Raw genomic sequence first — 26,858 nt, 5'->3', positions numbered from 1 at the left:
CAAACTAAGTACACTCCTACTCTTTCCAGCTGGGCTGTTTGTTCAGTCAGCATGTTACTTGGATGCAGGCAGAGTGTGATGTAGGTGGTAGATATGTGTTTATACATTTATTCTTTTTTTTAAGTGTCAGTTAAGCCAGTGGTGTATTGGTTCCAGAAAGTACCCTTCTTGATTGAGACCTATCCCTCCCCCGAAGCTTTCTCACCACCTTCTGTCACCATCCTGTTAGCACCATTATTGCAAGCAGTGTGAATGTGTGCTTGTGTGTGTGTGTGTGTGTGTCTGTGTGAGTGGGTGGGTGGGTCAGCTTGCATCTGTGTGTGGACAGCTCTATACAGCATGTGTTACACTGGTGTAATTCTCTAATCCTCCAATTTGCATTTTTTAACGATTTATTGGATGTGTAGGGGGGAAAAAGGAACACACGTAACTCAGAGCCATCCCTGTAAAACCCCGCTGCAAATGCAAACCATGCAACATGCGAAGTTGACTGTACTGTAATACCTTCCATACCAATTCTCAGTCTTGAGATGCCAGCACTTTGTACACTGTGGGCCTATTACTGAGGTAAGGCATGCAGGAGTCTTCTAGAGAGGAGGCATACCAATCCAATTTAGCAGACTTTGGGAAGGGGGGGGGAGAAAACATGAAAGGTAGGAAATAAAATCTTGGCTGAGACCCCCACGTGTCTGATTTGACATGCAGGCAGCTAACAAACAATTAGACCCTCCATAAGTAGCACTCTGAACCAGACTCGCCTTGGGATTAGACCACAAATGAGCCGCACGTCACAGCTTATGTCTTCTAAATGGAAAGTGAGGGTATGTGTGTGTGTGTGTGTGTGTGTGTGTGGAGGCTGGCTGGCTGTTACATGTGTTTCGTACATGGTGAGAAAGCAACTTTAGTGTGTAGGTGTGTGTGGGCTGTGTGACATTTAGCAGATTGATGGTATTATCTGCCCCTGCCCTTAATACGGCCGCAACACCTCTTGAAGAAACTTGTATTTTCAGACCCGACTTATTCATATACGCTTCCCTTTTATGCCTGCGCAGAGTAATATACACAAATCTTCCCATACGCTGCGCACTCGTAATATGTGTATGTGTGTGTGTATGAGACCGCTCCCTTATTTGCTGTGTTATTGCCTGCTCGTCATTGTGTGTATGTTTGACATTTTGTAATTGCATCATTACGCGCTCAGTCCCCTCCTGCAAGAAGCGCGCGCATCGCAATTTGCAACACATGCTACAAGCAGTCAGACTCTTGCCCTTGATTACGGACCTGGGTGGAATGGCTTCCTCATCAGGCTGTCTTGATTCACCCCAGCATGTGGGAAGACACATGCTGCTGTGGGTGAATCTAATTGATTGGATGGCACCCAATTCCCAGGTCCAAGTCTCCTCAGGCAGCCAGAGAGTGAATCTGTCCAAGTGAAGGATGAGCCTAGGCGTTGGTTGCTCCCCTAATAGATTGGCATGGACTTCCTCCCATATGCCTCTGGTATCACCCTCAGACATCTCTGGGTTCAAGTTGGCCACACTACAGGGCGCAAAGCGACATTGCCTGGATCATTGCTGATTAGAGATTTGAGGGCTATCCGGCACCAAACTGTTCGTCCAGTTTTACAGTGATTATGTTTCCACTGACAGAAAAATTCTGACACTTCCCCTGTCTTAGCTTGATAGGTGATTAAAAGATGTCACGCTGGCAGTGGTGGAGTTTTTGGTATTTTACAAAGAGATTCTCGTTTCAACAGGTCAAGCTCCTCTCTCTCGGAGAACACAAGTGCCATTTCAAAGCTTATTGGATGAAAGTCTCATTTACCCCTGGCTGCCAAATATGACGTTGCCATGGAAACAGCTTCTACTGTTATCAATCATCGACTGTTTGACAGGTAAACTACCTTTTTTTTTTTTTTTAGAGTGATGGATTTTTGGGGGGGTTTCTGGTGCGTGTGCACGTGTGTCTGTGTGTCTGTGTGTGTGTGTGTGTCTTCACGTTTGGACATTTACAGCTGTGGAATGAGACAAAAATAGTGTCAGAGAGGATGATGGCTCAGGTTTATAGGAGCACTCTGCAGTATTGGCTTCCACTCACAATCCAGACACAATACTCTCAATCTTCGTCATCACTTTCGCCTGATGATGAGGCGTTTTACTTTTCTTTTCTTTTTTCACTTAGTCAAAAACATTTAAGTAACATAAAAAGAGAGCAAAGGTTTCCCCTTCTGCTGGGAATGATTTTCTATGAATATAATCATGTAATGTTTGTATTTACCAAGCATAGACAAAAAGTTTGTTAGTAAATGATTAAAAACGTTTTCTTGTGAATTTGTTAAACTAGAGGTGTTTATTTTTATTTTTTTTAATGCTGGAGCAGTGACACTTTTAAAATGACAGAAATGGCATCCTGGTACCGGGGAACGCTGTGAGAAGTTCATTTTTTAAAAATCTATTTGTTTGCAAGAACACTTTGCAACACCTGCAAAGATATGAGACTCGCTTCCCTGTTTTAAAAGCCTCTTTATGACACTTTTCCATCTAAGAAAAATCAGGTAATAATGGAGTCCTGACTCCATTACAGTGATTTCTATTCTGTCTTCATGCTCACGCTGGAACTGTGTCTCTGTCAGATTGCCTGGACAGTGGATCATTCCATGGTCCGAGATGGAGAATGGAGCCGGGTGATTTGTTCATTCCCATTGACTCCATAGAAGAGGAAGCTACTCTGACTTGTGACGCAAAGGGAACACCATCTCCTCAGTACAGGTAGGAGTACATTCACGTTTAGGTTTTTATTCTTCAGGTTTTCCAAAAATGTTAATTTGGGGTTATTAAAATGGTAGAAAGACTGATTTAGAAATCATTATTTGCAAGAATTCGTTGGGTTTAACGTAGCAGTCATTTATAAGAAGTCGAGCTGATTATCAGCTCAGCTGATCTCAACGTTCGCCAACATCAGCTGACAGCCTTGCCGATGCTCTTCCATACATTTAACTGGCAAATCTCACTTAGGACACACTATTAAAGCTGTTTTAGCCTGCCCACGTTTGCCTCATTCCCCAATGTTTACACCTGCAAGGCGCTTTGCAACCCGCCTGCACCCCATCACTTTGTCTTGTGCTGTACCTGACTTATTAAATGTCCCATCTATAGTCACTGATGCATGACTCTGTTTTGTGTTGCTCACTTCCAGCTTAGTACATTCATTCACTCATGGGAGTGAGATGCCAGAACACAGCTGATGGAAATAAAGATCCAGAGTCCTAACTGAACTGCAGTTCAGTTAGCACATTATCAACGCCGTATTGCTCTTTTGTTTAAAATAACACAGGCGGACTCGTTCTCCACCTCATAAACGGTTACTTGCACTTTCTCCACTCTTTCGCTTTCATCACCGACGGTATTTTCTCAACTGTCAACGTCAAAAGAGGAGCTTGTTTAAAGTAAATGATTAGTTGAGCAAACATAAAAGCTGCATTGAGACATGATCGCAATCTAAATGGAAAAAGAAGATGAGGGAAAGGAAGAAGTGATGTACTCATCTGGATATTCTCAGTGACTTTTTACCCCAGAAAAGAAAAGTAATACAGATGCAGACACCTTTTTATACTCCTGGCTGCTCCCAGCTTGCCATTCTTGCAAAGCCAATTTAGATTATAGTTTTCATGTGGAAAAGCAAGCTGCTTCTATTAATTTTCTCCAAATTAGACTGAAATGCACATAGACACTCTGTGCAGCAGTGTCATTATGGCTTTACTAATTCATATTGACTAACACACCACCAATCTGCCTCTTGTCTTACCAGATAGTATCTTAGTGACACATGTGTAGCATCTTAATGATCGTCTCCTCTTATAAAACACAATGAGGCCGATGCAGGTTGCTAGACACCGGTTGGCACCAACAGACATTGATTACAAGTGTCTTTGGCGTTCGACGTTGGAATTACTGCAGCACAGCCGGCGCAGATGAAATGAATGACAGTGGTGTGGAGTATGTACATTCATTATTTCAGGCTCTTCACATTCCCCATCTAAGACCAGGTATTTCCATGTACTGATTAAAGGTGAGATGAGCATGTTTAACGGGGTGTCTTGTCACGCTGGCTGTGCTAGGCTCTGTATGCCCTCAGCACCTCTCTGGCTCCTCTCTTGAAGTGTAAATGGGCTCACACTGCTCTCTCCCATCCCCCTTCTTCTCTTTTCCCCCTTTTCCCTTTCCTCTGCCACTCCTGTCACTCACAGAGATATGAGACTTTCATACGATGCGCACAGCAGTGATTTAAAAACTCGTGGGAGAAAATCAGATCTTCTATAGAAAAGCATCGTTGCCGCTGCAGGCTATAAAAGTTACACTGTGTGAGTGTCTTAAACGTAAACAGAAGGTGACTTGTCTACCCTTTACTTGACCTGAGGTTTGAAGTCTGTGGCTCTAGACCGGTAGATCATCCAGAATACTCGAGTTTCTCTGTGGTCAGACAACATGTGTTCACAAAATGAGTTTCAAGCGGAGTAATTCAGTTTTCCAGTTGCCATTCAATCACCTGCCCTATGTTCGTGGCACCACTGAACAGCAGAGGCACTTCAGAGCAGGTCAAAAAGAGGTGAAAACGGTGGCTAAGGGATTAAGAGCTGAATGCAAGAGTGGACATGGACACCTACACAAACATGTATCACTAGTCATTCCAGCCCTTTAGGTATTCATCGTAAGCCACAACATTAAAACCACCTGTCTGATCTTGTGTAGGTTTGCCTCGTGGCGTCAAAGCAACACGGTCCCCTCAGAGCATGGACGTGGGACTTCTGGGGAAGTCCTGTGCTGTCTGGCATCAGGATATTTGTAGTCGAGTCTTTCTTCGCCTTTCTGTCGCCAGCGACTTCATCATCTTGTTTATGTCTGTCTTTTCGCACAAATGTTTCTGTTATGCTTCCCTTTCTTTGTAAAGGAGATATTTTGCTTTCTTTTTCAAAGTTATTTGGTGTTTCTGAAACCAGTGGGCAGTTTTGCCTGCCACTTCAAGTTTCTGCCCTTTTTATTGCTTTGTTTCTGCAGCACAGACGGTTCATGAAGAGTCATATTTCATTAGTTTAAAAAACAAAGGTGTTATCGAGCGCTTGCTTTTTTTTTTGTTCAAGTTGGTGGGAAAGCTGTCAATCAGGCTCCGGTGTCAAATAAACAACCACTCTCTCCTTTCCAGGATGTCCACATACACATAAACCATAGATGTGAGAGCAAATTGATCTGCCAGTCTGCATTCTGTGTAAGCAATCTGTGGAAATATTTCAGGCAGAGAGGCATTGGTTAAGTCACACACTCATTGTGCAGCATGATAAACGTGCACTGATCAGCCATTAAAACCTCTATTGTTTAGATGCATCGAAACAGCACTGACCTTTTTGGGCATGGATTCAGGACCTCTGAGTCTAGCTCATTGGTAGCAGATCCTCGAGGTCCGCTGGGTTAAGAGCTCTTATTGGATTGGGCATCCCACAGATGCTTGAACAGATTGGGATATGAGCCCTCAACTTTTCGAAATATTACCTGATGGAGGTGCATGTGAGAATGCAAATGTCCCACACAGTGGGTTCTGGTTTGCACAGATTGTGAGAACAGCACAGATAATACCCTGGTGAATGCACAGCTAGCGAGCCCTATGTGCTACCTTGTGGATGCTCTGCACAGGAAGATCGCTACTCTAAACCAAACTGAATATTTCCAGCATCGAGAACATGGCTGGCACGAGCGATCTCCATGTGTACTGCATGTGAGAGAAGACGGCATCTTCCCAAGCACTCCCAACTTTTTCCAGAGTTTATGTGTGAAAACGATTTTTGTAATACTCCCAAAATGTTCCCACCACCTTTTTTTTTTTTAAATGCAGTGGAGCGCATTGCTCTACTGAGGCTGGAGGAAGCCACTGCAATTGTCATGAGTCTGCAACCATGTAAAGCATTAAAGTAAAATCCACATGAATTCAGTGACGCATTTTAATGACCAGTGTTATTCTAATGTTGATATTGTTGCACCTGATCGCTAATTTTTCTTTTTCTTCTCTCTTTTACTGGGAAGCGAAACATATATGCTTTTGAAAAGTCATCCATTGTGTTTCCCACATGTCTGTTGCCACTTGTTGCCACTTAAGTAAAGCAAGAAAGGAAGTGTGTTGCTAAGTGAAAGAAAGGGTTATGTTTTTTTCTTAAAGACAAACGATGGAACATTCTTGAAAAGTGCTCTGTCCTTGAACCCATCAATGCTCAGCATTTGAATAGCATTTAAAAGGAGATAGAGTTTTTGCGGTGGCGGGGAATGAAAATGAATAATGAGACTTGCTTGAATCAATGAATTAACCTTAAGTTTTTAAGAGTTATTTTAGGTGCTTCATTTATTTGATAGCACCGTCTTAACCTGCTTCACAGAGCTTCTTTTTTTTAATTCTTCTTCCTGCTAAGTGTTGGAAAGATATAATAAAGGGTGAAAAGGAGTTTAAAAGGCCTCCTTTGATACATTGAGCCATTGTTACCTCTTGCCAGGTGGTAATGTTTAGTCCTGATGAGGAGTCAAAGGTGGAATAATATCACATTATGTAAATCTAATGTGACAGAGACGAGGTGATTATGGTTAGACTGATGATCATTGTCCAGAATGGCTTCTAAAACCTTTGTCCTCCGCTCCCCTTAAATAGCGAAGGACAGCTTTGTGTATGATACCCCTAGATTAAACTTTAATGATCCCTGTGGGGGAAATGGGATAACTGCAGCAGCAAGTAGTAGCACAGCTAAATAAAGAAAAATGGAAAAAATACAACACAGTAAAGAAATTTGCACTTCAAGGTTTATACAGACACAAAGGACATCTGTTAGGTGAATAAATTAATGATATATGGACATGGCAGCATGATTACGGTACTGTTAGACTCCAGGTACAAAAAAATATGACTCCCTCAAGCAGCATGCAGTCTCGAAAAACAAAGTACGCTCTCTTTTAATCCTAAGGTGGTAAATTTCAGCAGATAATAAACTCATCGGGTCCTTATCAGCTTCTAAAGTTACTTAAATACAACCTCAGATGTAGAACAATATATGATATATTGTTTATTTATTTTAACAAAAATAAGCTAAAATGCTAAACATTTTGGTTTCTGCAAAATGTTTCTGCATTTTGGTAATAACTATAACCACAATAACATGAATGAATAGTTTTTTGCGTGACTTTATCAGTCTCTCACATTGTTGTGGAGGAATTTTGATTCACTCTTCTTTACAGCATTGATTCAGTTCATCAAAGTTTGCAGACTGTTGTTTATGCACAGCTCTCTTAAGGTCCCACCACAGGGTTTCAGTCAGCTTGAAGTCTGGAAGAGTTCATTGTCGACTCACTGACAGCTGGTTTGAGGTGTTTGTGCTGATATTCGGTGTTTGGTTTTCTCCAAATGTGGCACAGTGCAATGTGGCCTAACAACGGTCTTGCCTATCCACAGGACATTGTTTCAGAAGTCTTGTGGTTTCTGCAGATGCAGCTTTGCAAACTTTAGCTGAGCAGCCGTGTTATTTTTAGAGAGAAGAGGGTTTCCTCCTGGCAGTTCTTCCAACCAAGCCATACTTGCCTTTTTCTAATTGAGTTGTCATGAACTTTAACTTTTTATGCTAACTCAGATGTCGCTTTGAGGTTTTTGCAGGTCTGACCTTGGGTGAATTTGCTGGCACTCCCACTCCTGGGAAGACTAGCAGCTGTCTTGAGTTTTTTCCACTTGTGAATAATCATTCTTACTGTAGAATGATGGACTTAAAATTGTGGGGGAATGTCCTTTAGACCCTTCCTAGTTTAATGGTCAGCAGCTTCTCCCAGGTCACTGCTGATGTCTTTCCTCCTTGGCATTTTGCTAACACACACCTGAACTTTACAGACCAACAGACTGCCAAAAATCTTACACTTGCTTAATCAAGTGGACTGGATTAGCAGCACTTGGCTGTTTCTCATCCTCTTAATTCCTGGGGAATCAGTAAGGGTGTACTTAGTTTTTTCATGCTTCTGCATTTTGCTGGGGTGGGGATTTGTTTGGTTTTTTCAATATATAATGGCATGGCATAATATGTCATCATCTGTTTGTCTGAGCCTGTAGTAACCTTGTATCAACTTTGAATCAATTAATTTACATTGTGTCCTGATGCACGAGCCTTAGAATTTAAAGAGGGCGTACTTTCTTTTCAAATGACTGCAAGTAAAGTTTATCAAGTTGATGCACAGAACTGTCCATAATTTGCTGGCAGTCACACATGTATCAACTCCATTGTCCTTAACCCTGAACACAACACAGTTGTGTTTGCAGATTTGTTTGTTTTTAAGGAAGTTTAATCACAGCCGAAAAGAATCGTTGGCCAAAGTCCCAACCACAAGAGTTCATTTCAACTAGCAACCTTTTAAAATCCTCGGCACCATCGCAAATCACACCACATAAAGTGTATTATTCTTATTCCAAGTGAGTTACCACAGTGAATTGTGTTCTCCACTCACCTCCTGTCAGACCACCTTGGTTGGAAGGAAGAAGAGGACTGCGTGTTTTGCCAGGGACTGATGGTGTCTTTGCCCTCACAGATGGTCACTGAATGGGACTCTCATAAATCTGGGTCTGGATCGTCGGCGGCGTCTGTCTGGGGGCAACCTCATTATAAGCAGCCTGGACCGCTACCAGGATGTAGGGATGTACCAGTGTATGGCCTACAACACAGTAGGAGCTATCCTCAGCAGAAGAGCAAGTCTCCAGTTTGCCTGTAAGTTACAGTCAGAGTTTTAACTACAAAAAAGCACGGGTGTGTAAATGCTCTTAACTACAAATAATGCAGACGTTCACTAAAATGGAAGCGCTTTATTTGCAGTATTTATCAGCACGCAGCAAGTTTAGTGGGCAGCCGCATTAAATGTTAACGTAACATGGGAAGAATCTGAGTGCGATGACGCAGCCTTACTTATGGTCATGCAGACTAAGAGTTGCTATTTCACTTTGTGTTGTTTGCTTCAATCAGAAGTCATTCCAGTTTCGTTGGATGCACTCTGGGGTAAAGTAGTCTACCAAATTGCACAAGTAGTGTTTGAAGAATAACTTAATAAGGACTGGAGCCTGAAGAATAAAAAAAAAAGAATATGGATGCACTTTTATGAAAAAGAAGGAACAAAGCAAATGAATAAAAGCTGCAGTGCAAACTATACTACAATGCATTGCTACAAAAATAATAATTTAGGCAGTAAAAAAAATGTACTTTCACATCACGTTTCTGCTGGTGAAGCAGGTAAACAACTCAAATGAATAACCAAATGAATACTTATTACTTCTATACTATTCATTAAGGCTTCCTTTCATGCAGATCGCAACAAAGCGCCTTTTCACACCTTCACTCGGTGGTGGTATCTGGCCGTGCAGATGTTTTGGGTCTTTTTTGACAAGCTTTTAAGATATGGGGGGGTTCAGAAAAAATGGAATAATGACATTTTAATAACTTAACAACAATGACTTGAGAATAATGACCGGATAATGGATAATCTAACCTCTCTGAAAAAAGTTTGAGTCATTTTATTAACCTTCAAAGGAGCCTCCAATGAAAAACTATAGTTCTTTTTATTTTTCAGATTCTCTTATCAATATTTGGATGCAGCACTAAAGAATAATAACAAGAAAAAAATATTACTAGGTATATATATATATACCTTAAGGTGTAGCTCAATAAAAAAAGTTTTCAGTCGTTTCAACTTTTTTCTTATAGTGTTATGAGCTCTTGCAGCATATCTCGTCATGGTATATTAATGTCTTGGTCCCCCTCAGGCAGTTTTGGGCAGCTATTTTGAAACCAATATAAAATGAATAGAGAGAGATCCAAAAGTTTATTCTTACAATGGACAGACTCTACCTTGTAAAGCACTGATTTAAGAAAAAACTGTAAAGGTTGAAGTATGAAGTTTATAAAGCCTCAAATTGTAATTCTGCTTGGCACATGCAAAGTTGCACAGCCTTACAGACTTCATCACGACTCAATTCAGAGTGCAGATGTAACGAATGGCTCTCGCTTCTCCCACCAGAGCCTTGAACATATGCCAGGCTAATTTACACGATTCACACAGAGGCTATGAACCGCCATGAACCTCTTCTGTGCACGAGCCGCAGTTCAGCAACATGATTGGCTCGTGTGTTTACCTGTTCGGCCATCTCTGCTGCTGCGGGATAGATTTCTATTTGAGATTCTGTGCTAAGTCAAGTCTTGTGATTACAGCGCTTACACAAACATGTACATAAATTAAGTTAGTGGCGGGTTTTCACATCCAAGTTCCTTTTTTTCATAAAATGGCATATCGCTCATATCTCATTCAGGCCCTGGGTTCAGCAGTCTGTCTAAACTCTTCTGTTTCAGAGCCTCACTTGTCTCAGTTGCGTTTGTTCTCCCTCGGGCCTTGCAGAAGTGCAATTTTCATTACAGCTTTCTTATGGGTTTGTGTCAGTGTCTTGGAGAAAGCTTTTACTCAGCCTCTTTTCCACTCCCCTGATATGTGACATCCTACAGTAAGTTTCCTTTTCATTTTTTCCCCCCTGTCAGACTTAGATCATTTCAAAGTTCACACCAGAAGCGCAGTGTCCGTCCGAGAGGGACAAGGAGTGGTGTTGCTTTGTGGAACGCCCACTTCCTCAGGAGGTAAACTCTGCTGCTGTTTTGAGTCCTGCTGAAGTGTGATTAAAACATAATCTTGCTGCCACTGATTAGCCCCTTTTCTAATCACAGTTAATTCTCTTAATCACATTTAATATCAGAGAGCATCCAGGATCGTCTCATGCGCTTCCTTGTTTGCCTTCCAGACCTTACTTATGCATGGATCTTCAATGAGTACCCGTACTTCGTTCAGCAAGACAATCGGCGCTTCGTCTCCCAGCAGACGGGAAACCTTTACATTGCCAAGGTGGAGCCCTCTGATGTGGGCAACTACACGTGTGTAGTGATGAACAGCATCACAAAGGGCAAGGTTCAGAGCTCCCCCACATCTCTGATCCTCAGGACAGATGGTAAGACACAGCTTGTGCCTTTGACGTGACAAGTATTGCCTTTCAGCCTCGCATTATGGGCCTTTCATTTTAAGGTGGCTTTAATCATCACGCCAGCGAGAGTGCTCTTTATCTCGTTGTACCTCACTGAAGTTGAGTCACAAAGGGCTAATGCCTGTAAGTAAATAGTTGCTCCTCAATGTAGGCCAGCAAACAAAGCACCCAAATCTTTTCTTTGCTGACTTAGCTTCTCTTATAATTCGCGGTCCCTTTAAAAGCTTTCTCTTTGCTTTCACATGAATTCTCGGGCCTGTTCTCAGCGGCGTGTTGTTCTGTTCTCTGTTATGCTTTCATAGAACGAGTGAATAAAGATTGCCTTGGGAATGAATTAAACATAAGTCATACGTCAGTGGACCATTACATTGAGTGTTCTGGTGGTTCAGCCAGTTTCTACTCAGTGTACTGTACATGTAGCTGCATAAATTTAAATCCCCTTGCATCACTTTCTGGTCGCGATCTTGAGTGCCTTTCCTGAATGCTGATATTAAGAATGAAACACAACAGAGGTTAGGAACTGCCATCTCGAGCTTTGAAACAGCAGATTAAAAAAAAATCTCTAGATGAAAAATAATGCTCAGTGTATTTAAATTATTCCTAGCTGGGTTTTGGCTACACTCTGGTGACTGTACTCTTAAGCGATGCACGATTTTGAGTTTAGTTTACCCATGAGAGAGCGTTTGCTCATGTGCATTTCATTTTTTCCTCTGTTAGCCTTCCAGTGCTATTGTTTGGTCCATAATGCCAGCCGTAATGCTTGTAACTCATGCATAATGGAAGACTGAGCAAGTTCTTGTGCTTGGTCCTCATAGGAGTGATGGGTGAATACGAGCCGAAAATAGAAGTTAATTTCCCAGACAATGTACCCGCCGCGAAAGGATCAACAGTTACGCTGGAATGTTTCGCCCTTGGGAAGTAAGCTGGATTTCCTCAAGCATGTTTTTAATCTTTCACTGTCTTTTCTTTCCTTACAAGGAACATCTGGATTTCTAAGCAATTATGGTTCTTAGAGCATGGCATCAAGCCATGATTGGTCTGAAAGCAGTGTCGTTGGAATGGGTTAAGTCCAGACCAGGGATGTCAAACTCATTTTATATCCTGGGGGCACATACAGCCCACAGGAAATGTGTCAGCATGACTCTTTGGGCTTAAATTGTAAGAAATAGGTGTGTAAAATTATTATAAATTATAAAACAAAGGTTTTGTCAAGAGAATGTCTTTTTTTTCTACTCACCCATTGTAAATAAAGACATTTCTGTAGTAGATAAGATCGTTTAATTGTTTATCTGTTACTTCATTACTTTGTTTTAGTATGAATGACAGTGAGGGAGGTCTTCATCAGTGGGAAAAGCTGTAAAATGTATAAAAATAAACTTAAAGGTCCCCAAAAATTATTTTCCAAACCACTCAGTGGGCCAGATTGGAGTCTTTGCTGGGCCGATCTGTTTTGACACCCGTGGTCTTGACCATTTATCAGCAAAACGAAAAAAATAAGTACTGCAGTCCATCTGACGCTTTATTGCTCCAGATTGTTACAGACACCTGCACCTGATTCCCCGCTGAGCTCTTCCTTCGCATGTGTCTCACAGCCCCGTCCCAGAAATCACCTGGAGGAGGGCCAACGGCGTTCCCTTCCCCAGCAAAGTTAAAATGAAGTACTCGAACGCCGTGCTGGAGATTCCCAGCTTTCAGCAGGACGACACGGGCGGTTACGAGTGCGTGGCCGAGAACAAGATGGGGAAGAACACAGTCACCGGTCGGCTGGCTTTTTATGGTACTGCGACTTTTGTTTGAGTTTTGAGACGACGCCACAGACAATTGAGTTAGACAAAATGGGTAAACACTCAATATCTCTGCTTCTTTCTGCAACGTCGACAATTGTCACGTCGTTAGACTTTGTAAATGGCAACAATTGTAATGTGATCGTTTAAAAGCTATAAGTAATTTTATAATAGCAAGAGCTCATTGTTATACACGGTGCTTTAATGCACACACAAATCTCTGCCTTCTTCCTGCATTTTAAGCGTTTCACTGCAGCTATTACATTTTGGGTTCTTGGCTTGCTTCAGCCGCTGTGTTTTCCTGTGAATCTGTGAAAGAGGGAAAAATGACACTTGTGAAATTGGAAGTGACAGTATGTACAGTGCCACCGAAGTGAGCTGTGCTTATTATGAGCATTGCACTCATGAAACCCATGAAATTTCCTGAAAGCTGTAAATATATGAGAGACGTAGGGGGGGTTGTGTGCTGGATGGAAAAAACAAGCAGGACCTGACATTTATTATACGCAGAATTAAGGTGACAGTTTGGGGGGGGGTGAGTGCTGGTATCGGATTCGCCGGTCATGAGAGCTTCTTCCTTTGTGGTTCGGGGTTTTAATGTTAATCTTTGGGTTGCCTCGGGCTGCTGACACATTTAAGAGATGTAACTGATAGACTGCATTCAATTTTCTCTCCTCTAGCCTCTTAAAGGAAAACCCATTGACGACCCCCCCCCTAATTTGGGCTGCCAATCTGCACACGCTTTCCTTTGAACTTATTTAGATGCAGCTTATTTAATACGATAATGCTCCTTCCTCGAAATCTGCCCTCTGGTTCTTGTCAGATAATTCACTCGAGGATAATTCTGTGTCCTCAGCAAAGCCTCAGTGGGTCCAGACAATGAAAGACACGGCTCTAGCCATTGAGGAGAGACTTTACTGGGAGTGTCGAGCCAACGGCAGGCCCAAACCCTCCTACACGTGGCTGAAGAACGGCCAACAGCTCCTCTCAGAGGTAAATTACCGGCTGTCGTCTGCCACCTACAAGTGTTTCATTTTAAAGACTTAATCTTCAGCTTCAGCTCTTCCTTTCATTTCCGAGAGCCTGGCATAAAACACACTGCTGTTTTCCCGAGTGTAATTCAGAGTGCGATGAGAGGAGAGGGTAAACATCTTACTAAGGTGTGCCAGTGATGAGACATGGATGTAACTGTCTCGTATTCTGCTTTACCTTGGCAGATTACAGAGTCTTAGAAAGTGGATGTGTACGGCTCCCGAGAGATTGCTCTATTTTATCTGAATGGAGTCAGTGCTTGTTTTTCATTATTCATGGTGCATGTTAAAGCTCCTTCATATTGAGGGACAATGGGTTTAATCTTCTGTGAAATATACTGTATATAGCACTACACCTAACTCTAGACCACCAGAGAAATACATGTGGTCTTGCATATTTTGAGATTTTTAAATTTGGCTGACCTCGATATGCCTCTGACACTTAATTTCTTACCTCTTACATGCATTATACTGTAGCAATAACCATTCTGATATTGTTCAAATCTAATGTTTAAATATCTTTCTTTTATTTGAGGTTTATTGTTTTTACTGTTGTACGATTCAGAATATGATTTTCACCACGAAAGTTGCATTTTTATCTAATTTGTTTCATATTTATAGTACAGAATATAGCCAATGATTAAAAAAACACTAGTAGGTGCTGTACTGTATATGGTTAATACTGAGAAAATAAATTAAAAAGTGCAGATATAATACAAAAAGCTCAAATATTGCATAGACTGGACCAAAAGTGCACAGGATAGGAAAAAAAATGAATGTCCCATACTTAGAAAACAAAATTGTGCTTTGTGCTCATAGCGATAAATTATTTTGCAACAGCATCCTGATTTGATCCGCGTCCATCGACAGCACCTCTAAACAAATCCAGCACTTGCCAAGCTTTGCCAGAGCGCGCCGCAGAAAGCAGAAGCTACCTGTAAGTGTAACGCAATAATTGCTTTCTTTCAACCTTTTCTTCACAGGACAGGATCCACGTGGAGGACGGAGTCCTGTCAGTGTCTGCGCTGACCCTGTCTGACGCTGGCATGTACCAGTGTGTGGCCGAGAATAAACACGGTGTCATATATTTTGCTGCTGAACTAATGGTTTTAGGTAGGATGGCATTTATCTCTCTTCTAAATCCTCAAATCTTTGTTGCCAAAGGATCTTAAAGGTCATCTTTCTGTCATTCTTAAAGGTTGTCTGGATTAGCAGATAATGGGGTCAATGTGGATGTTTTTGTGGGGTCAGACACATTTAGATATATATATTTTTTTCCCCCCTTTACTTTGAAGTGGGAATGAAGATGGTGTAATAGATGCCAAACTCATAGCTGAATAGTAAACATGAACTTTTACTGCAAAACCAATTAAAAGTTATAACAATATTTTCTGCTCAATTCTTCTTCTTTTATTAATACATAAAACTGGCTAAAAAAAACACAGTTTCAGCCTCAATTTTTATGTCTGTTTGATTCGTCAGTTTTAGAAAACGATGTGTTTCAATTACTGTAAGATTTGATGATTTTCATGGATCAAACTGGTGCTTGAAATGCTCAGTGAGATTTGCTGCAGTCTTGCACTAACGCCAGTTTGCTGTTTCCCACCAGCTTCTCCTCCAGACTTCACAGGGAACCTCCTCAGAGCTTTGCTCAAAGCCAAGACAGGAACTACAGTGACTTTAGAATGTAAACCCCAGGCCTATCCCATCGCTAGCATTTTATGGAAGAAAGGCAACCTGCCAATCCACACAAATGACAGGTAGTAACAGGGTTAACGTTATTCTGAAAAAGTCAATGTACACAGTTTAATAGGCTTGTTTTTTTCCGTATATAAGCCAGTTATCTATCCCAGCTACACTCATCTTAAGCCATCTTTGGTCTAATCAATATTCACCACACACACACACATGCTGCCTAACTGGAAGATGTCCATTATGTAGAATGCTGAAAAATCCAGAAGTCAGTGTTTATCTGATGGTAAAATGAGTCTTTGTTCTTGGCAGTCGGATTGTAAACTGCTCTCACTGTTTGTGCACTCCTATAGGATCACACTGTCCCCAGATGGAACGCTGAGGCTTGCCAACGTGAGCAAGTCTGATGCAGGCAGCTATACGTGCTTTGCTAGGAATAGATTTGGCATGTCAAGTACAACTGGAAGGCTCCTTGTTACCGGTAAGCTCTCCTGTTAAATAGCAGATTGTTTATGCGCTCCACTTAGTAAGCAGAATTTTATGCAGACTATGGATTAACACACGAGAGCTAGCGTACCGCAAGGACCCGGGTCAATAACTTGTAGTTAACTTAAAAAAAATAAATAAATAAACTTTGAAGTTTTGTGCTGAGGTGTGTGTCTATGCTTTGTAAGGTCTCTAGTCTTGCGATTAAGTAGACTAAATATTTCAGATAATCATTTGATTGTTTTGTTTTTATTTAAAGGGAGGTAATAAAAACAAAAAAAAACTTTACGCACGCATTATTGAGTCGTTTTGTCCAGACGCATTTTGCAGCGGCTGCAGTAATGTGCTTGGAAGGCGTTTGACGAAACACTCGATCATTGTTTTCCTCAAAGCAGTTGAGGCAACCAATTTAGTGCAATAAATGAAAGTGCCCTGAGTGGAAGCGGTGAGCACATTAGTGAGGTGGTGTTACAGATGCTGTTATTGTTGAGCGTGTTGTTGTTTTGTTCATTGGAGTTGAATGTTCTGTGAGTTTCTTATTGGTTTTTATTAATGTGCTGAATGATATTGTCTGCCGCTGTAACTGCCAAGGCCAGTTATCTTTTTTTAAATTACCGGAGTATTTTTTCACAGCCGTAAAGCATTCGGAGGCACAGAGCCATGACCTACACATTGATTATTAGTAGCTTGAGAACTGAGGGGACACTTTTTTTATCCCTTGACAGCTTCTCCAAGGTAAGATGTGAGAGTACAAATCCACTTGCTTTGTGTTGTATCTTCTTGATTTGATTCCTGCCGTTCATTATCTTGACTTTTTGAAGCATGGAAGGCCAAATGATTGCTATAGCAGACTTTAAAGCAGCGCTCTTCATTTTTTCTTTTTTTTTGTTGTTGTACTGGTTGTGCAGAGCAGCTCATTACATGAAGTTTTATCTGATCCATGGTGTATTGTAATTGCTATCAGGATTTCTGAAGATTATGTGAGCCGTTTTAGTGGTGGCAAGGCTGCATGTTATCACACATTATTTGACCGAGTTTTTCATGAGACCTTCTTTTATATACACAGGACTGCTCTGCCTGTGACTCACTGTATTGTGGAGTATGATTTTTGTGTCTCGGGAAGTGTTGTGTCACTACTCTGCTCCTATTTCCTGAAAATCAACACAAGGGCTGCTCATCTGCTGGAAGTGAAAAGTCACCCTCCCCTTTAGAAATGGCTGGCTCTCACATTTTTATTTTTCCTGGGTAGATCCAACCAGAATCATCCAGGGGCCAGTGGACACAGAGATCATTGTGGGCGAGAGCATTGTGTTACCCTGCCAGGTCACCAGCGATCCCGTCCTTGATGTTTCTTTCTCCTGGGCCTTCAATGGACAGCTCATCGCCAAGGGAGACAGTCACTTTGAATTTGTGGGTGGGGTGAGTGACCCACAGCCGTAGTTTTTTTTGTTTTTGTTTTTTCTTATGTGCGAATGGGCACTTGGCACCTCTCCCCATCTTGCTTCACTTCATCCCTGCCATTAGTTTAAAGCGACAGCTTGTGGTTTGACACCCTGGTATTTCTTGGAGAGACAGAGCATGGCAAGTTTTGCTGCACTTGCTGTGATACCATCCTTTTTCTTTTGCTATTTTAAATTTCTCTCTGGTGGCAAAGAAGGCTGGGGAAAAGTCTTTGGAATGAAGCGTTATTAGATCATTTAAGACCTCTTAGCTTCTAATTGTATTCTTGTGAATGGAAACACGGCAGCCGTCGTGTCAAAATACACTTCCTACATAGAAATCATCATGTAGGTAATGCGCTAGTTGCTCAGCCAGGTTGTCTTCTATTTGAGCACACTTCTCTTACTCTTGCTCAGTCTTCTGAAGTCATCTATTTTTTAATATGTTGGCTGGTCTCTTCAAATTCTGCTTTGACATGGCCTGCTGCACAGCCTCTTCATAACAGGAAGAAATACGTATTATTAGAGGTGCCTTGTAAAGGAATCAAAGCATGGCAGAGACCCAAATGACAAAACACTTTGAGAACATCCTCGCACCCTTTGAGATTAACCATTCTTCTTGGGTGTGTGTGTGTATGCTTTTGACTGACAATGTTCTTATCTGAAAAGAGACTCCTTCCCCAGAAATGCTCAAATGTCCCCAGTCCAAAGAGATTATCAACTTAACTTTGCTGCTTCAGGGAATTTAATTTCCATAATTAAACCACATTGGCTGTGCTGCCACGTTTTCCTGCCAAAGCCAAGAGAACGATTTCACCACTAATTTACCATTTTCTGCTTACGGGTGTCCTCTTAGATGAGAGCCTTTTCTTTTCTTTTTTTTTTGTTTTCTTCTCCAAATGAGCAAAAGCTGCCTGCTGTACTCAGCAGTAAAAGCTTATTTATGTACTTGCTTGCAACAGGTCTTGAAGGTCACAGCACTGACCTCTGCAAAAGGCGGGTAAAGCAGTCGAGACCTTGTCAGACACAAAAACTCAATTTACTCTCTGTTGTTTTTGTGAATTTTGGCCTTTTTCTTTTTCATTCGAGCTCATGTTGAACAGCTGTTTGTGTCCTGATACTGTATATACACAGAATTTCTCCCAGAAACACTGTGCAGCCACTTTTCCTCAGCAATTTCCGAGCTAAGTACTGTAACTAAAGGATATGCAAACGGTTTTTAGAGCTGCTATTTACTGTGTCTTTATATATGCTTTGCTACCTTTTTTAATAAGCTGTCACGAGGTCCATTATCTTTCATGCTACATAAAGCTCTCTTTCCTCCTTTGATAGAGAACAGCAGGAGATCTTATGATCAGGAACATTCAGCTTTACCATGCTGGCAAATACATCTGTGTGGTGGACACGGACGTGGAGAGTCTATCAGCCGTGGCTGTATTGATTGTGAAAGGTAAGAAAAGCTCATCTCTGCTCTGCAGTTACCAATTAAAATAGGGCTTACAGCCAGGGATGTTTAATGGGTAAAAAAAAAAGGGAGAGAGAGAAATTAAAAAAAGTAGACTCAACGTAAAGTGGATGATGGATGCAGCCTCGGTAAAAAGAAGTCAGTAGTCTTTAAGTGTTACTGAGCAGAGCAGTGTTAAAGAGATTTCAGAGAGATTACATCGCTATGCTTTGCTGAGAATTAAAATAAAAAATCTTTTGAGGCGTGCAGTTTTCGATAGGGTTTTTAAACTCAAATAGGTTTGTTTTAGATTGAGATTGCAGTGCAACCAAAGTGCCCATATTCTCATCAGAATCACCCTGGATATCATCAGAGTGTTTATTTCTACTACAGGGCGCTTCATTACATCAAACAGAGGAAGCCGCTTTCCTTTTCTCTTGCACTCAGAGATGTTTTTGGAAGAAAACTTCACAAAACTGTGTGAAATTCTAAGAGTACGAGCCATGCATTTTTTAGGATGTGTTCCTTTTTCTCCCTCTCCCTGTCTTTTAATGACCAGTTTTCAATATTGTTGCAGTGTACTTGACAGCAGAATGCTTACATGCCTGTCTGCGCTCACTCATGCAGTATGTATAGCTCCTGAGAGACATTATTGTCGAGAGCTACATTTGGCAGAACAAAATAACTTTTGTTATTTATTTCAGGGAGGGGTGTGTTTGTGTTGCTCGTGGAATTGGAGGAGGGATGTTTCGGGGTGGAATCAATACACCAAATAGCCCAGCAAATTGACACCACCCAAATATGCTAAATGTCAGATGAGGTGAGGGATGATTTTAGTGTCAGGGTTTGAAAAGGTTGAATCCATAGCTTTATCTTGCAAGGATAACAAGTTGCTATTTAAGTTGACATGCAGAAGCTCTTCTTAATAAGCATTTCTTTACGAATGACTGCGGACAAAGAAAATAGGAAGTAATGCTGTTTATCCAGCTGGAGCAATATGAAGTCCAGGGAAATGGATTGGCCTCCTGACTGGAGACAAGCTCGAGTGTGACTCAAGATTGTGCATTATTTACACTTCCTGCTCGCGGCAGCTGTCACAGATGTCTCAAAGTTTGGATCGAATAGCTTCAAATTATGGGTGGAAAACACCACATAAACCATTCAGCAAGCAAACGTTGACATCCCAAAATACAAAATATTAACGCAACACGTGGAGTAGAAACCAACAGATAAGAGCCAGTTTTCAAATGCACCTTTTACATGGGTGAAAGCAGTAATGCAGTGATGATAAAATAGTCAATTTAAGAAAAATATCAAAACTAATAAATAAAAAACTGTGGCTTGACAGAAAAATGGATTAATGATAGTTTTACTATCAAAGCACCAATGTGTAAGCAGCGGTTTGCATAAAACGTAGATATATTTGAAGTCATTTTCATGGTAACATGGGGCATTAAATTCTTCTTTATTTTCCAAAAATGGTGTCTTTCATACAGGTAAGACTCACCAGATATCTCATGATACAATATTATCACAACACTTAATGCACAATCAAATATTATTATTGCATTATGAGCATTGCAATAACATATATTGTGAGTTATCAACATTTTTTTGAACTGCAAATGATGTCCTCAAAGTTAAACTTTGTCAATGTTTTTCCAAGAAGATAACGTTATCGCGCTGCAATTTTGTTTTTGGTTTTGTTTTGTTTTTTTTAAGGCAAAATTAGATCAAGCATACCAATCAAAGTACAACATTCAACTCTTTGACAGAGACTCATTCAGACTGATGGCAACATGTTACCAATAAGACAGAAAACCTTCGACATTCTCTCTGAGAGTGATTGCAGTCACTCCAAATCAGACTGCAACTGTTTGCAGAAAGGTTACCTCCTATCAGGCAACCTGTGCAATCACTTTGCAATCAAAATGTGTAGTGAGTGTGCAACATTGCTCTGTGCAACCATTTAATTCAATTCAATTCAATTCAATTTTATTTATATAGCGCCAAATCACAACAAATGTCGCCTCAAGGCGCTTCATAGATACAGAGAAAAGCCCAACAATCATATGACCCCCTATGAGCAGCACTTTGGCGACAGTGGGAAGGAAAAACTCCCTTTTAACAGGAAGAAACCTCCGGCAGAACCAGGCTCAGGGAGGGGCGGCCATCTGCTGCGACCGGTTGGGGTGAGAGAAGGAAGACAGTCACCGGAAGCTGAAATCGGTCCCAGAAAGTGAAGAAAATTCAAAACAAACAGCTGGCGGCTGCTTTTGTTAATTCTTAGATGTAAGCATGACTAACATTAACTCAAGATTTTAGTGTACTCAAGATTTTAGAATATTTAGATTTATGTAATAAAATATTGATATTTAGTGTCCCTGTATCGATAGAGTATCATAATACATGTCTATGCTAGTACTTGAGATTTTTTCTAGTCTTTTTCTGTTTTGTTTTTTTTTTTTTTGGGGGGGGGGGATATAGGATAGCATGCCTTTCTGGATGTCTGGCAGTTTAGGTGTTTGTCTTCAAACTGTTGTAGCTTGTAGCTACGTGTTGATAAATGAAAAGAGGTCATTTGGAAGGAAAGGAAATGTACCTCGCAGGTGTAAGTATTTACAGTTTGATCAAATCTAATAAGAACTTTAGAGCGGAGGCTCAGATGAAAGTGGAAGATAGTGACAGGACTAAACCCTGCTGATGGTGGAGCAGAGTAATCAGAGGAGTTCAGTTAAGATACCCTGGACAACTTGTGGAAATGGAAGAAGCATTTGTGATAGACAGGCTGCTGACAGGCAGAGTGAGAACAGTGTCTCCGGGCTAATTGGGCAAAAGTAGTGAGTTGAAATTGAGAAAGAGCAGATTTTGACAGCGTGGGAAAATGAAAGTGACAAAAAAATAGTAGTAATAGTCCAAATCAGTAAGGAGGAGCAGAGGCTCCCTTATTGAACTTATAAAAAAGATTATTTCGCATTACATTTGAAATGTAGCACAGTTCTTTTTTTTTTAATCATTCAAAGAGGCAATTAAAGAATAAGAACCTCAATTAACCAATTATTTAAATAAAATTCACAACTAAATGCACTGTCTGCCACCTCTCATCTTCCCAGAGAAATTGTCCTTGTCTGTCCCTGATTTTAATTGAACTAATTTGTCTGAAGACACTGTCCCATGTTGTGAGCAATATTTAAAGCATCGGGGTAGACTGAATCTGCTGTTTGGTTTTGTTTTTATGTTTTTTTAAAGAGTTTTTTCTTCCAATTTAAATTCACTCCCCTGTCTTTTGCGAAGGATGCCGAAATGTTAGAGATAAATAGCTCAAAACCTTGACAAATAAGATCAAACCATTCTGCGTGGCTGTATAATTTAAGAGGAAGGTGAGGAAACATGAAAGCGTAGCCAGCTTCCCCCAGTGGCTGCATTTGCATGTTCTTTAAAAAAAAAAAGAAAAATCTATTTTAATGTTAAGACAAACAACAGCAAGACGTCTCCTTTCACCGGGATTCTGCAGCAGCACGCATGGCCGTTTACGATCATGGTAACAGTGATCGTTGGCATTACTGGCATCAAACATATTGTTACAATCATGTATATTAGTTGGCTCGATAATTTTGCAGGGTGTTATTTACAATCGGGTTTCGCTCCTTTCCTCTCGCAGCGCTGAAGGTCAATGATAATCGCTCCTGACACAAAGACTCTTGAGTGATCATCTGGGTTCTTGTTTTTCACAATGGGTGTGGAAAAAAAACCCGTTTTAGATGCCTCACAAACACTCCACTGGGTGGTGATGGTGGCTCTGGAGAAGGTCACAATATAAGGATAATATCACAGTCATTAGCATTCGAACCACTTGGGGAACACTTGTGCTTGTTTGACAGCTGCACCACCACCATCATCATCATTATCCCGAGAGATAGTTTTTAGGGAAATACAACTCATGACAGTCAATGTAACACTTCAGAACGATGTGTTTTCACACTGTTATTTCAACCCGCTTATGATATGCTCTTGTTTAGTTCTGGCACGTGTTGCAGCACATTTTGAGAATTTGGGAAATATTTGGTTGATATCGGAATAATATTGCCAGTGTCAATAAATACAGCCGGTTATTAATTTTCCCTCAGACAAGTTCACAATGAAAGCTCAGATAGTCTGTCCATATTAATAACAGATTATTTGAACACCCTCGAGACACTGACAGGAGCCTCTTGCCTCAGCCAATGAAATGTAATTAAGAGGATAAGGAATTGATCTTTGATTGTGTGTCCTATTAATATGTATTAATGAGGCCAGTGTATTAAAGTTGCTTTTTTTTCATCAATAGCAACTAATGAGTTTTACAGAGATCAATATCTCTAAAGCCACGGTTTTAAGGCCAAATGTGTGAGGGCAGTAACGTCCAAGGCTTCAGTAAACAAAAGGATGTCGCTCAGCAGTTACTTGCTCAGCTTAATCCAATATATCCTTGCATACATAGACATATACATACATGCTGCAGGAGATATGAAAACAAAAGGATTTGTGCTTCCAGACAATTGATTGTTTACTAAAATAATCATGCTACACTTTAATAATTAGTATATTTTGCTTCAGATTAGAAACCACTTCAGAGCTGGTGGGGAGTGCGAGCAGAGCAAGGGGCGTTATTATTCTGCGGTCTATCTCACAGCTCTCTAGTGGTCTATTATTTCTGATGAGCTGACACCTTCATTAGAATAGGAACCCGCAGATGAAACTAAAGTAAAACATCACACCGCTTAATTGGTGGGATAATAAAAATAAATGATAAAACTCTGTTTCCTTGGGGCTGTGAGGTCCCTTTTTCATCTTTTACCTTTTAATTTGACTCCCTGCATCCACTTAGGTCTGCTGTTTCATCGATCAATTACCGGGAGGATTACGGGGAAAGGGGAGAATTACAAGTTGGGTGAATATTGGAGAATAAATCTTGAATTAACTTTTAATACTTTGTGAAGGGCATTACATCTTCTCAGCTGAAAGCTTTTTTCAGAATGTTCTCTCGCTGATGTTGATTGAAAGATATGAAGGCTATATAGCGATATCATTTTGGCCGATGCGTGTGTGTGTGTGCTTTTCCTTTATATGCCACTAAATGTCATGTTTTCCTTGCAAAACGTGCGAGTATACCCATTTCCGTCCACAGTCTGTAGCGTCGTCTGCGCCTCTGCATGTGCGAATACCTCACAATATCTGTTCTTGTGATTGAGCCAGGCCCTCCCAGCCCTCCAGACTCAGTGACGGTGGAGGAGGTGACAGACAGTACAGCCCAGCTGGCGTGGAGCCCCGGCAGAGACAACGGCAGCCCCATCACCAATTACCTCATTCAAACCCGAACTCCCTTCACTGTGGGCTGGCAGAGGGTTAACACAGGTGACACACTACTTGACGATAAATTTTCATCTTATAGCACATGAGATATTATTCACATAATTCACAGATGTCCACAGGGAAATGCTGTTATTTCTCTTCCCCTGTTGGCAGGTGGGTCAGAGTATGGGGTCAGCTAGAAAAAAGGGTAGAGATGGTGCAGATTCATGTTCTTACTCAAGACAGTGAAAGGTCCTTCTTGCTGCTGTACTGTGCAAAAGTGTTGAGCGATCACTGATTCTTTCATATGTTGTTGAGAAAATTGGAAACATATATGAAAATATAAGTGTCATGTTTCGGCTGTGTGCAGGCAGGAGAAGGACCCAAACGCAAAACTCACCACACAATAATTAAACCCAAAAAGCTGCTTTATTGCAGAATGTAAAAAAATATAACAAAACTAAACAGGGACATGGATAACTAAAACACACAAAAACACAGCCATGAGGGAGACCAGGACACTGACAAAGAGAAACACAGGGCTTAAATATACTGAGGGATAACGAGGGAATGAGACACAGAAGGAGAGCACAGCTGGGAGTAATCAGGCTGGACGAGACAAGGGAAGCAAAACTAGAAACACTGACATGAGACACGGACCTTCAAAGTAAAACAGGAAACACACTGACTGAACTCTAGACATGTAAACTTAACAGCAACTGGGGAGACAGAACATAGGAACCTGAAACATGGCACAGTAGACACAACATGGAACACAGGGAAGCCATATTACAAAACCTAAGAAATAAACTATGATAACCATAACTGAAACCTAGGGAAATAACAAACACAGTACAACAAAGGACTCAAAACATAAACCATAATATAAAAACACAAGAACTCAAAAAGCTGGGTCAGAACGACCCAGAACCGTGACAATAAGACAGTTTGTACAATTCTAATGAGCTTAAAAGTTGATATCTGGTATGATCGCCTCTCGTAAGCAAACCTTCTTGTCATTTCTTTAAGTAGTCTCCAGGAATAGCTCTTTCGGCTTCTTGAAGGACATTCAAAGCTCTTCTTTGCATGTTAGATACCTTTAGATGATCCCACACTTGCTTCACTGTTGGGGTTCTGAGGAGACCAGTCCATAAATGATATTGTTTCATTGTGTGTTTTTCAATCCAGGTATGATTTTTCCTGCAATGGCAACTGCAAAAAGCCAATCAGCTTTCCAAGTGGTATTACATGGTGACTCAAAATTTTACTTTTCTCTGTTCATAATTCAATTAATTTTTGACAAGATCACTGGCTAAAATAAAGCCCCAAACCGTGACAGAGCCTCTGCTGTGTTTTGCAGATGGCTATAGACACTCACTGTTGACCTCCTTCTTACCTATCGATGACAATTTGAACCTAAAATGTCAAATTTGGACCTGCAGAGTCTCAATAAGACCTGTAGGGATGCCTCCAGAATTTTTTCATAGGAGTGGCCATATGGGACCCCTTAAAAATATTGGGGTGGCGCACCAAAAACAACATTTCCAGTTTTATTATGCTGTTGTCAAATATAGAGAAAAGAAGAATTATATGCCTGGTTAGTTTCCTGCTGTTAAAGTTGATATCACTGAAAATAGGTACATAAGGTACATAACGAGTAAAGTAAGGGATTACTATTGCAAAAACGTTAATTAGATTACCGTTACTTTCCCGTAGGAACGCTGCGTTACTGCGTTACTAAAACCGTGATTTTTTTGCGAGAATGTCTCATGACAGTGACGTAAGCGAGTGCGACGTTCATAATAACAGCTGTGTGCAGATCAACAGTGGATTATATATCGAGTGCGGAGAGAGTATGAGCGTGCAGCGTTTAAAGCGTGGAAGTACTGACCTTACTTTGAGTTTGATTCCATAAAAAGTGACAAAAACATTAGTGTCCGTTGTGCGTGGGAAGAAAACTTCTTTTTACAGCGAAAAAAACCCTAAACTTCCAAGCAAGCACAGAGTAGCTACGACGTAATGAGAAACTCACAGAGAAACTCGTGGATTCTTCCACTGACCGCCGCGGCACACCTGCACAAGTGTAAACCTCCGCCTACGCCACTCCTGCTTTACAGGTGAAAATAGAGCAACAGGACCTCTAGTCTTTGATGTTATTTATTTTCTGCTGTGTTTTACTTGCATCTATTTGAAAGACTGAGTGTAAACACAAAAAAATATATATTTTATGTGCTGGAATGTGCAGAAATTAAGTTTAAATGTTAAACTAATTTCTTCCAGTCAGAGAATGTTGCATTTAATTAAATTTTTGCTTGATGCATAAAGTTAAAAGGTTAAAACTAATAAAACAAGTTTAAAAAAGAGACTTTTCCCTTTGATTACATTTTATATGATGAATTATGCAGAAAAAGTAGAATTGGGCTGAAAGATCTATGGCTTTATCACCTATTCAGGTTGTAAATTGTGTTTTTAAAAGGTAACTAAGTAACTAAGTAATTAATTACTTTTGAAAATAAGTAATCAGTAAAGAAACTGGACTACTTTTTTGGGGAAGTAATCGGTAATTAGTTACTGA

General features: G+C 40.8%; 1 protein-coding gene across 1 annotated transcript in view; it reads left to right on the top strand.

Annotated features, from left to right (window-relative positions):
* cntn3a.2 (contactin 3a, tandem duplicate 2) overlaps positions 1-26,858 on the top strand; it is a 44,835-nt gene that overhangs the window by 972 nt on the left and 17,005 nt on the right. Inside the window, exons 2-15 of the mRNA XM_087833621.1 lie at positions 1,757-1,894; positions 2,633-2,768; positions 8,595-8,770; positions 10,583-10,678; positions 10,840-11,043; positions 11,892-11,994; positions 12,669-12,853; positions 13,717-13,853; positions 14,875-15,004; positions 15,501-15,651; positions 15,937-16,064; positions 17,319-17,488; positions 18,841-18,958; positions 24,188-24,346. Coding sequence (XP_087689747.1) covers positions 1,840-1,894; positions 2,633-2,768; positions 8,595-8,770; positions 10,583-10,678; positions 10,840-11,043; positions 11,892-11,994; positions 12,669-12,853; positions 13,717-13,853; positions 14,875-15,004; positions 15,501-15,651; positions 15,937-16,064; positions 17,319-17,488; positions 18,841-18,958; positions 24,188-24,346 — 1,948 coding nt within the window. The 5' untranslated portion in view covers positions 1,757-1,839. The remainder of the gene's footprint in view (positions 1-1,756; positions 1,895-2,632; positions 2,769-8,594; positions 8,771-10,582; positions 10,679-10,839; positions 11,044-11,891; positions 11,995-12,668; positions 12,854-13,716; positions 13,854-14,874; positions 15,005-15,500; positions 15,652-15,936; positions 16,065-17,318; positions 17,489-18,840; positions 18,959-24,187; positions 24,347-26,858) is intronic.

Source organism: Neolamprologus brichardi, chromosome 20, assembly GCF_056152115.1.
Source record: "Neolamprologus brichardi isolate AB-2024 chromosome 20, ASM5615211v1, whole genome shotgun sequence".
Lineage (NCBI taxonomy): Eukaryota > Metazoa > Chordata > Actinopteri > Cichliformes > Cichlidae > Neolamprologus > Neolamprologus brichardi.
This window is presented reverse-complemented; position numbering and strand designations above follow the sequence as displayed.